Source organism: Nelusetta ayraudi, unplaced genomic scaffold (assembly GCF_046127955.1).
Source record: "Nelusetta ayraudi isolate G7.1 ecotype Tasmania unplaced genomic scaffold, CSIRO-AGI_Nayr_v1 ptg000005l, whole genome shotgun sequence".
NCBI lineage: Eukaryota > Metazoa > Chordata > Actinopteri > Tetraodontiformes > Monacanthidae > Nelusetta > Nelusetta ayraudi.
The window spans coordinates 6,707,566-6,719,674 of record NW_027466055.1 but is presented as its reverse complement, the minus strand read 5'-3'; the positions used below and the strand labels follow the sequence as shown (position 1 = coordinate 6,719,674).

The 12,109-nt window shown below is 38.5% G+C and overlaps 1 protein-coding gene across 1 annotated transcript; it reads right to left on the bottom strand.

The window, feature by feature from the left end:
• Positions 1-544: 544 nt before the first annotated feature.
• LOC142876938 (apoptosis regulator BAX) lies at positions 545-7,295 on the bottom strand. The gene is made up of 6 exons (XM_076011222.1): positions 7,024-7,295; positions 4,402-4,450; positions 3,681-3,842; positions 2,183-2,315; positions 1,567-1,671; positions 545-1,473 (listed from the first exon to the last, which is right to left on the bottom strand). The coding sequence occupies exons 1-6, from the start codon at positions 7,085-7,087 to the stop codon at positions 1,378-1,380; spliced, it is 609 nt and encodes a 202-aa protein (XP_075867337.1). The 5' UTR covers positions 7,088-7,295; the 3' UTR covers positions 545-1,377.
• Between the last annotated feature and the right edge of the window lie 4,814 nt (positions 7,296-12,109).

Sequence of the window (12,109 nt, the reverse complement as noted above, 5' to 3'; positions counted from 1 at the left end):
TAAAAGGGAGAATCAGGAGTTGATTGAACGAAATGCTTAGTTTGACTTCAGGACGTGACTACATCCTTGTGCCTGACCCAAATGTTCTTGCACAGCTATTTTATTTATTTGCTTATTTAAATGTCCAGTGATTTGTGTCTTCTTGTGCTTTCATAACATGTACACCTGTAATGTTTTCCTGTCAAAACTGACATACTGCTCAATGTTTTTTTTTTTTTAAATAAAGTTTTGATCAAACAGACCAACTGTGGTTGTTGCATCAGATTTGAAAGACGAAAAAGCAGGGTTAGGGTGCACTGCCATCTTTTTCCAAAGGTGATATATGACGCTACAAGAGGGTGCTTGATTAGTGTGTCGGCAAAAAATTAAAACGGACACCCACATACAAATTAGAATCTCCTATCCACAATGTTGTTATGACTGTGCAGAGAAAAAAGGCACTAATTCTTATTCTCACTAGTACAAAACACAAACACTATTATTGTATTTATTTTATGATTTTTATTCTTTTTGAAAACAAAGTGCTGAACCGCCAATGTTTGATTCTTTGGCTTAGCTAAGTGCTAATGCCAATGGCTTTCTATTGCGTTCTATTTCTATTTGCTATTACGAAACGTGCAAAACCATACATTCCTACATTGGTCTAATATGAAGGCATCTCATACAGCATATGTGGAAATCACCTTGGTTTTGCTCCAACAGCCATGACGAGTATTGTGTTGAAAAAATCTTTAATTTCTTCTCATATTATTAATGATAAACAGTAAAACAATCATTAACACATTTTAGATGACTGACAGACAATTAACACAGTCCGGTTTACAGCTTGTTTTTTTTTTTTTCATTTATTAAAAATATCTCTCAATACCACGAAGGAGTTGTTTTTAAAAAAAATAAAATAAAAATAAAAATAGATTCAAACTCAACAGTGAGTTTTGGGTGAGACTAACTTTGGTTTTTGTCCATGGCCGATTTGAGTTAGCACCATTTAGTAAATTAACTCAAAGTGTGAAAGCAAATCTGAAAAAGCCGACAGTAAAAAGGTCCTCATATCACCGTTTGTCAAAAAAAAAAAAAGGTCCTCATACTTCAACCTGCTGGGGAAAAAAAACCCATCCCAATGCACTAACATGGCAAGTTTGAACATTTTCAACAAAAACAAAATGCAGAACAAAGAGCTGGCGGGAGCCAGATACCTGATTAAGGTGGGATCACATATTTAGACCCTCCTGCTAATCATGTGCAAAAACATCCACTGCAGCGGAGGCTTGGTCCAGGGTCATGGTTAGATATTAAGACGGTATAAACTTTAAATATCTTGAAAGACAGCTGAGGTGTAGTTGTCATATTATGATGGAAGTCCTTTGATGAACCGTGTCAACGAGTTCTCTTATAATACACAACTGCCGCCAACACTATCGACGCCAGTATGGTGACCGTCCTCCACCGGGAAAAGCCACTGATGACCCCCGCCTGGAAACATCGGGAGAGCAAAGGTCAGAGTTTTCAAGGCAAAAAAAAAAAAAAAATCCACTACGGCTCTGAAGGATCGCAGTGACCACTCACCCAGCCTCCCTGCTGTAAAAGCCAGGGGTAAAGCTGATCCTTAATGACCTGGAGAACCCAGCTAATGACTGTTCTAATGTTTTCCAAATGATTAGTGGTCACAGCCTGAAAGAACAAGAAAAAGGCGGTTTAATGTGAGCACCTCAAGAGGCACCTCATTGATCACCAGAGGTCATGTTGTGTATTCAAACACATCGCGGATGTGGCGATCGATTATTCTTCCAGCAGCGCATTGAACACTTTCACACATTCAAAGCAACCCAGCAGCACGCAGTGGAAACTTGGTCATTGTTGTTCGTTCCCTAAAAATAAAACATTATTTATGTTACACTTTATGGTGTGTAAAAAGAAAAAGCATTATATATTATTTCCCTGTTTTTGACTGTATATATTTTTACATTGTTTGGGATTTCTATTTTATAGAATGTACTGCTAACAGCGCATATTATTTTAAAATGACCTTAAAGCTGTTCTTATTTACACAAAAGATTATGTTTTGCATTTTCTTTCTCCCCTGTGAAGGACAGAACTGTGACCTGTCCTCCACCTGAGACTTGTGACCGTTACACCACTAGTGAAAAACGCCAACATGACCAGCAACAGTGATGTGTGATACCTTAAGTATAAGTCTGTAGGCGAGATGAAAAAGAGCAACCACTCGGCCCCATGTGATGCCATCAGCAAAGATTGTCCTGGTGACTCTCATGAAGAACTCCTGTGCACAGTTGGCCTGCACTTGGCTGATCAGCCTGAGAAAAATAAATTGACACAACTCAGGAATACGAACATACATAAGAACATATATCAGAAAAATCTATCTATATATAGGCAATAGGGCTGCAACTAACGATTAGTTTTTGATGAGTCACGATTATCTTCTTCATTTTCACCACCTCTGTTTAACCTAACCTGCTTGAATCTTCACACCTGTGTTGTACTGTTGTACTCTGCCAGCATACGTTTTTAAACCGATATAGCAAAAATAGTGACATATAAAGCATTTATCTAGTATTCTATATCTTTATATAGTTCATATCATATTCGTATCATATTAATTCACAATTTAAAGGTTATATGCAATGTGTATCACAGTTAAATACATAAGATATTTCTTACAACTTAAATATCAAATTCATATGCCCTAAACAACACAGTTAATATGTGTCAAGTGAAAGAGCGTTACAGTCCAGTATAAACGCTAAGTATTGACAGGGACAGTAGTTCCGTAAGCTACGTATTTACGTACGTTACGTTCGCTAAGAGAGCTTGCTCCATGATTTTCCGACGTGCGGAAAAACGTATTATGTACTTGCGTCATAGGCTGACGATTAATTAACAAATAGGCATGTCATGGAAAAAAATATATAAAACACAAAACACAGTGACTCCGGGGTGTCGGCGTTTCAGGTGTTCACGTGTCACCGTCGTGCTATCGCGGAATGCTAGGCGAGCTTCACAGAGTTTGCACCCAACGTGTTTTGCTGCTTCATTTTCTATGAGATATTCCTAAACTTTAGAACCTTCGGTTTGGAGTTTTCAAGCCTTTTCAGAGAAGAAGACGCCGTCCTTCTTCTCTGTTTTTTGCAGGATGTAAACCAGGCCCCCAGACTCTATGATGGCACCCCATTAATTTCAATGACGTTGCTCACCCAGCGTGTATGCTGAAAACGTTTTAGACCTCCGAATTAATGGGCCAATAGGGCATGCGCAGGGTTATGGTTAGGGTTAGGGTTAGGGTTCCAATTGGCCAATCAGAACGATTCTGGAGACACAGCACTTACAGACACGTCAGGACGCAGCCAATCAGAACGAGCTGAGACACAGCACTTCCTGCGTTGTGACGTCACGCTGAGAATAAGCTATTTTCTGGTGATTTTCTGGCCTTTATCATTTTTTTTTTTTTAAACGACTAAAAGGCCATGACTGAAAAATCTACAATAGACGGATTTGCTACGAATCGCATTTCCGGTCACAGCCGTCCTGTCAGCCGTTTATTTTTGTGTTGCGGTCTAAGTTAGTTATTTATTTATTTTAAGTTAAGTTTAGTTACGTCTATTAGCGCTACCAAAGCACACGAGAAGGCAAATAATAACAAATGGCTCGACATGTTTTACCGTTGAAGCTCAACATTGTTGTCAATCTCATCTGCAATCTTCAGCAACTGTCCCACCACTTCTTTTATTTTAGGATCCTTTTGTTCATTTGGTCTTCCTCCCAGATCCTCCGAAGAGACGTGTTGACTGGGTTCATCGGCATTCATGCGTTCGATCACATACCTGGAACATAAGACAAACGCAAAAAATAAAAAGAAATAATGACACACAGAGGCAAATGAAATATTTAGTGAACAATCTTAAATGAAAGAACGCAACAACAAAAAACGTGTAAATAATGAATGCAGTGCAGCGGGATGAAGTTATATTCACAACTGTAAAAATAACAGAGCAATGTTTATGAAACTCTCAAGAATTAATTGTGAATAGAGGCGTGTCTCAGTTTAATGGTACGTACAGTCTAACGGTGCGGCTGGCACAAGCATCACTCTTTGAACTCCAGTCATGTGAAAATAGATTAAATGAACCTGTGTGTTTCCTTAAAACACTGCAGTAGGGGAACTTGGTCAACATCCTCTGTCTTGACTATTCATGACTCTCCAGCATACGAGAGCACATTCAGACAAAATGCCAAACAAAGATTTTTGAAAGAAAATAAATATGATCTGACAGTTTACAAGGTTGAGATACTTTTCTGTAATGTTTGCTGACAATGTTCATATTATAATTACAGCTATTAAGGATGATGTTGTTTTTAATGAATAATTAAATATGCACTTACCCTCTAAAGACCACTGCACCCTGCTCCAGAATGGGATCATCAATAACATCTAATGAAAATAAAACACAACCATTTGCAATAAAACATTTTTTAGCAAACCTCTTAATGAAAAATGTATATGATATGTATTATTTAAGGCAGTTCGAATTGCGGGACACATTATTATTATTATTATTTATTTTATTTTGCCGAGTCCAGGAGTCCAGGAGCGACAGGAAATGCATTGTCATGATGGAGTCATTGGGCCCCATGCGAGAACATGGCGGTATTCATGTCACAAGTTCCTCCTACTATTTATTTATTTTTATTTTTTTAATTTACAGAAGATGGGTGCAAACTGTGTCAACATCAGACGTTCCCTTATAAACATGATGAATTCCACCTATGTGTAACTGAGTGCACATTAGAAGAGATTTAAAAATGTGAATAATCGGCGAACCATTATTTCTGTGCATTCCCAACGTCAGCAGCAGAATTAAAGGTGCCCCAAAAAGCCAAGCAGTGTAAAAAAAAAAAAAAAAAAAAAAGGAACGAAAAACACCAAGCACTGTAAATGCGTCGCCTGTCGGCCGCACTGCTGGACGACTGCTTGTAATCAGCATTTCAAAATCTGCTACTATTCAGTCTGCTACATGTACCAAATTAAAAGCAGTCACTGTGTTATTATCACTCCTTTATTTATCGGCATACAGCATCGGCACTAACTAGCTGTTTCTTATACGATCACTTTGAACCAACTACTGCTACATATTGTGACGGGCCTTTTGTTTCCTTCAGATTACCAGTCGTCCTCATTTAATCGCAGCTGTGTGACCTTTGACCTGACAAACAGGGAGCCAGGCGTCACCACAAGTTGTCCTGCGTGTGTAAGTTAGCTCCGTTACAACAGATACACGCCTCAAGGGCAACACTCACACATGTATTGATATGACACTTCAGTAAGTTTGTGTGAACAGCGGTTAGCTACAGAAGCGCATTGCTGCCACCCGCGAAAAAAAACCCAAAAAACAGGGCTCGGTATCACGTGATAATGTGAAACTATCAGGTTTTTCGCACGATTCTTTTCACATTGTAACGTGAAACTATCACTTTTTTTATGTCACAGTTTTCACATTGAAATGCGTAACTATCGCGTCATTTCGTAATAATTTTCACGTTATTTTGTGAAAGTTTCACGTTATAACGTGAAAATTGTCACGTAAAATCCTGAAACTATCACGCTATTTCTTGATATAACATGATACCGGGCCCTGTTTTTTTTTCTAGCGTAGCAGCAATGTGCTTCCGTAGTAGTTAGAGCAGATCACGGGGTAAGTGCTTTATTGTATTTGTACACAGATTATAGATCTAGATTCAACTAGATTTCTTGAATCCCAAGAGTCCTTTGAATCGCTGTCCTATTGTGGGCTCCTTTTCAATCAACTTGAGTTGATGCAAGCGCATTCAGATGAAAATTATCACAAAATAAGAAAAAATGACAAGGCGTTAACCATCTGGGTACATTTCACACTTTTAGGAGAAAGAAAAGAAAGGTTAAAGCACCACCATGGCGATATTTACAAAGAGTAGCAGGAAGCAAGCAGCAAGAAACCAAAAACTACGGCGACAGCAGGCGGCCCACCACGGCAAGCACTCAGAGCAAAGTAACACGCTAAAGACGGCACAAAGGTAAAGGACCATCAAAAATTAAATAGGTTAAATACGTCTTGCAGTGGCAGAGGAATTTAATGCGTTTCATAATTTCATATATTTAATAATCTATCAAAGCAAATTAATTTAATTAATTATCAAATGATTGGAACATTATTTAAACTCATTTATCTATAATGATGTGAAATAAATGCTGACAAATGTTTAAATAATGACAGTGGGTTTGGTTAAATGTGATTAAAATAAAAATGTGTGGTGGGAAGTGGAATAACTATTGGTTTTGGATTATGGTGACTGCTGATTTTGATAAGGAATGCTATTAAATAGATCCTGGAAGTTACCCTGGTCTGGCACAGGCTCACTCCACACAATAAACCTACATGGTAACTTGTACCATAACAAATCCCACTTCCTTCCAGCCCACTTTTGTGCAACTGGATCACAGATAAGTTGAGCCAGGATAGCCAAGTTATCCCGGCTCGATCCTTTATCCTAGTTTTGTGCGACAGGCCCCTGGTCAGGTAAGGTGGCAACAAGTCAAGTCAACCTTTATGTAACACATTTATGTACATCCAGAAATACGTGGGGGAAAAGAATTGGATAACTTTCATGTAATACCCGTGTTAGATTTATGAAATATAAATACTACATAATGCTAACAATGACCTTTTTTTTCTCTCGTTTCCCATTTAGCAAAAAAACTATTTTTGAACGGCAATATCATTTTTGGCTGTCTCGGGTATCCGTACTGTAAAGCCAGGAAGAGATGCGCAACAAAATCCGATCGGCGACCGACTTCGTGAAGATTTTTCAATCGTACCAATGTGACAAAAATGGTTTCATAGTTGTTTTGGATGATTAACATTCACATTATGGCTTTGGCGTACATCTAAACACACCTCACGAAAATATTTGCGGTGTCTGTTCAAATTAAATAGCTGGCATTGTCTTACTGTGCGTGTCTCGACTTACCTTCCCCACCTGTTGCGCCTTGAACCTCTCGGTCATCTTCGTCCTCTTCACGCCTTTTAGACATGACTTTTTTAAGCTTTTTGCGAGTTTCAAGCTAAATACAATGTGTTTAGAGGTTTTGTTGTTGGATTTAAGGCAAGCTATAACGTATAAGAGGCACTTCTTGGAACTTGGCTGCGCCGTGAAAACTTTCTGTCGTCCATTGAAAATCAAGGAAGTAAGAGCAACCGGCAGTAAACAAGCCACCGCCTGCTCCTGCAACCCTTGGCATGAACGGAACGCCTTCCGGAGTGTCCGACTAATTAAATAAATACATTTAAAGAAAGAAAAGAAAAGCAAACACTCACGCCATGCTGACCTGAATGTGATGTGAATGATAGTTTTAAGAGAAAAAAAACCCCACATCCATAGAAGTATTACATTTCATAGGACTGTAGAGATTTTCCAAGAGTTTTCAAACGTAACCAGGAAATGACGTAAAGCTACTGCGCTCGTTGTAATAATATTAATAATGTGTTTGTACATATATTTTTTAAAAGAAGTAACCAAATAAAACGTTTTAGTTTTTTGTTGTTGTTGTTTGTTTTGTTTTTTTTTCAATTGTGCCAAATACCTTTCAGTTTTCTCTCTCTGTTTTGTTTTGTTTTTACTGACAAGTCTTGATGTACACTACCAGTCAAAAGTTTGGACACACCTTCTCATCCAATTATTATTATGCTTTTAATCTTTACAACTTTCTACACTGCAGATAGATACTGAAGACATCAAATATATGAGCAAAATATATGTAATTATGCATCAAATAAACACATGTTAAATATCTCTAGATTGAAGATGTGGCTCTTTTGAAGAATTTAAATATAAAAACGTGTTTGAGTTATTCCGTACGTAGTTTTGGTGCCTTCAGTGAGAAACTGCAACGTCAATAGTCATGAGAATGAAAGAAAAAACAAAGTTTTGGCTGGTAGTGTAGATAATGTCACAAACAACAGTTTGGGATTACCATCCTTGCCAACAGTGCATTTGGGTTAATACTAACCTATTGCGCGTTTTAAGCATCTTTTTTTTCTGTAAAGAAAGCAAGAAAAAGACATTCAGTGTCTAATCTTCATCATATTTGACCAAGTGCGTATCATGATGAAAAATAAATTGAAAAATTATCAAAACATTTTCTGAGAAAATTATACTGCAGTGTGAAATATTAAAATTATATAGTCAATAATAAATATAGAAAGTGTCATTCTTTCAATTCATATCGCTACACGATACAATTGAGTTTAGGACAAAGGATGTGGAAGGCAGTGAAACGCTACTGTATAAATTATTTATTCAATTTACCTTTAGAGGGTGCTAGTTCCATTCATATGCCATGAAGGGTAACAGTCGTTTGCCTTTTGGTTTCATGCTGGATTATACCATTCGTGAATTCCTCATCAGTTAAAGTAGATCTTACATTTGAAACAAAAATACACATCAAATGTTATCATAAATCTGTTAGGAAGTGTCCCAAATATCAGTAAGTTTGGCTCCAAGCATATTTACAGTCTTAGAATTTGTTTATTGTTGGGACAAAATTTAATGTAATTTTGTTTTGTTTTAGCTTGTGAATGTGCTAAATAAATTATAGACTTAGAATTTTATTTGCAATCACTGAAGACAGCATGAGGGAAAAACAATAGCATTGTAATCTGATCTAATCTGGTGAGTTTGTGTCTTTCTGAAGACTTAATGAACATAAGCCAACTATGTAATCAGAGGATTTTTGTTCTGATGCACTTCCCCTTTCGTCACCCACCTTCAGTTTCCACACCAAACAACTAAAACTGGAATGACAGGTTTGTCTTTGGCCACATTTCAGTGGCTGAAGAGTAGAGATATGAGATCCTGTGTGCCCACTGTGGAGTTTGGACACACCCTATGAATTTGATGTCTTTTCTTTCATTCTCATGACTTGCTGCTGACGATAGAACTTTGCTGACATCCACTACACAATCATCAATGATGCAGGTGATGTACACAAAAGTGAACTTACCTCCATAGTTTTGAGGACATTTTGGACCCTGTGTTCGCTTGAAAATGAAAACCTAGCAGTCACATAATCCTTGTTTGTCCATGATCTTATAACAACTGAATTTATCATTCAAAATTACACAACAGTAGCTAACGTCACTTCTCAAGATCTCTACTAGTTGACACTCTGGCCAAATTGGTTGAACTGTTTCTGTAAGTTTCTGCTCCAGCTCATTAAAGGGTCATTTCGACCTTCAGTATTCCTGGAATTGATGAGTTTGTTAATAAAGTCTCAGAAACCCTGGGGTTTTGTGGCCGCGTGATGTAATCTGCAGATTCGAAAACTGAAACTGCTGACATGCAGACCAGAGCAGAAACAGTGGTCAACCAAAAGAGAGGAGTCTGTTGCACGGTGGAGGGTTGCTTTGAATTATACAAAAAGTCCTTTCCTGCTGCCTGAGCCACCCAAGTTCCTGTTCAGTACTGTAGCCATATTGACACAAAATCAGAGTTCTGTTGAACCTAATAAACGTCAGTGATGATTTCATCAACTTCCTAAGATAACTTCTTACTAATAAAATTACATTTCAAAGAGAAAAAAAAAAACAGACTTCTGACTCCAAAGCTGATTCTCTGCTCTTGCAGTTTGTTCTCCGGACTCTTTCGGGGGACTGGACTTTTAGTAACTACCTTTGCTGACTGCCTCATCTAGCTACAGTACTTGGCTTCTTGACCCTATTTACACGAGATTGCTCAAGGAAATCTGACCCCAAGTTAGCACTCTTCTGTTAGATATAATCAACCTTTGTGTACAGGTCATGTACTTCAGTTCTTGAAAAGATATGTTCATCAAGAACCTTCTTGTAAGGCTGATGCTTTTACACAGAGTTTATGGTCAATAATAGGCCAATTTCTAACATCCCCTTTCTTTCAGAAACCTTAATAATGAATCAATTCTGTGATTTTTTTTTTTAAAAGAACAGTTTATTATTTGAGACTTTCCAGTCAGACTTTGGCAAGCATCTCAGTACAATGTCACTGATCAAAGTGACAATACACTTATTAACAGGCAAGACTGATTGATTAGGATTAAAAGAACTGCTTTCCATTGGTTCTGTTTCGATGGTACCAAGGCAGGTTCAAGGGTAAGAGTTGATACTGAAATCAGCCAACTACACAAGTAGCATCAGAGGCATATAAGAGGCGAGTTGTCGTCCCTCACACCTCACTAGGCTGGAGGTGTGAAGATCTGATGACGTTCTATGTGAGCAACCTGCCACCCTGGGAGGATTTAAATGTCAAATGAAGCAGCAGGAAACCAGGAGCGACTTGGGGAAAATGGAGAGACGCTATGGAGTGAGGAAATCTTGAGCTGAGTGAGCTGATTAATACAATACAAGTTTTGTCAAACTGCAGACAGCTCTTCAACTTTGTTGTTTGGACTCGTCTACTAACAAGTTCCTTGAAAACCCATCCATCTGCCTCCTGCTGAATGGACTGAATGGAGAAAGACCTCAATTCAACGACTCAAGCTTTCCTTTCACCCTCCCACTTTTCTCACTTTTCATTATTACATTTTCTGTTATTTCTTCTACATAGGTAAATTCTAGGCAAACCTATTACTTACTTGACTATTTCACCTTGTTCCACACGTTTAGTTTGCATATTCAGAGCCAGCAGTAGTAATTGTAAAGCTTTGTTGCTGCTCTGCCTGCCATTGCCTATGCTAACCAAGTTGGCCTTTGGGCGAAGGCGAAGGTGTGCCTCCCTGTCCATGCTTTCCACACAGGCCAGTGGAAAAACGGAGAGGTTTGGCATCATAAGTTGCTTCAATTACCAGTTTTTTTATTGTGATATTTAGGTTTTGCGCAATTCTAGAGCTAATGTAAATGCACATACTGAAGTACTTTAATTATTGTACTTTTTCAAATTATATGTACTTTGTACAGGCAGGGGGAGGTGTAGTCTCTCGTCCCGTGCTTTCCACACAGTGTGCAGAGACGTCGGGAGATTTGACATAACTGTACTTTACATATATATTTCCAAAACATGTTTCCGCTCTGCCTGCTTAGCTTTCTACGAGGCATAAGCTTGGCCTGGGCTGGTGGTTTTGGGTTCTCTGCTGCTGCTGCTGCTGTAGCTGCTCTCTCTACTTCAGGCTTTCCAGGTTAGCACCGGAAGGGTGGGGAGACAGGATCGTTGTCATTGTAAACAAGAGAAACAAACTTTGGATAATAAGCTAATAATTACAACTTGAAACTGAACATGTCTCTCAAGCACACAAAGACACAACCCCACACACGCAAAACTTTCTAAAGTGACAACTTGCTTTAATTTTAGCCCCGTCAAAATAGGAAGTGTCTGCATATCTGTTCTGTCCAAAAGCAAGATAAAACAGAAGCTTTGAAACAAAGAGACGGGTGTATTGAAAAGAGGAAAATCTATTAATTTTGACTAGTAGGCTGGTGTGAAGTCAGCTTGAACTTGTTTAGGCTACAACAAAATACGGCAGAAATAATAACAATAATAATACTTATTATTATTATTATTATTATTATTATTATTATGTGGTTAGTTGTTAATAATGGTGCAGTGGTTAGTGCTGTTGCCTCACAGCAAGAAGGTTGTGGGTTCGATCCCATGAGTTGTGCAGAGTTTGCATGCTCACCCTGTGCCTCCGTTGGTTCACTACCTTAATAAGGCAAACCGGGTACTCAAAATCGTCCGTTGGTGTGTGTGTGTGTGTGTGTGTGAGGGTGCGTGTCAAAGGGCGTACATTTGTTTGGCTGCAAACAAACTGCAAAGAAGGCACTGCGACTCCTGCCTCACATGTGCAATGTGTTCCTCCACAATGAATAAATGTTGACTGAAAGACTGAACTGGCCCATGCATCATCATTCCACTGGTCCATCCTTTCTGATGTCAGCAGGACAGAGGAGAGAGTGATTTGAACGTCTGCAAGGTAAACTACCCTGAATTACCTTAACGGCAACTTAACGTGGGAGGAGCAGTTAATGTGAATTCCCTCTGTCATGTTCTTGGTGACGAAACAGCATCACGCTAAACTCAAAAGCAA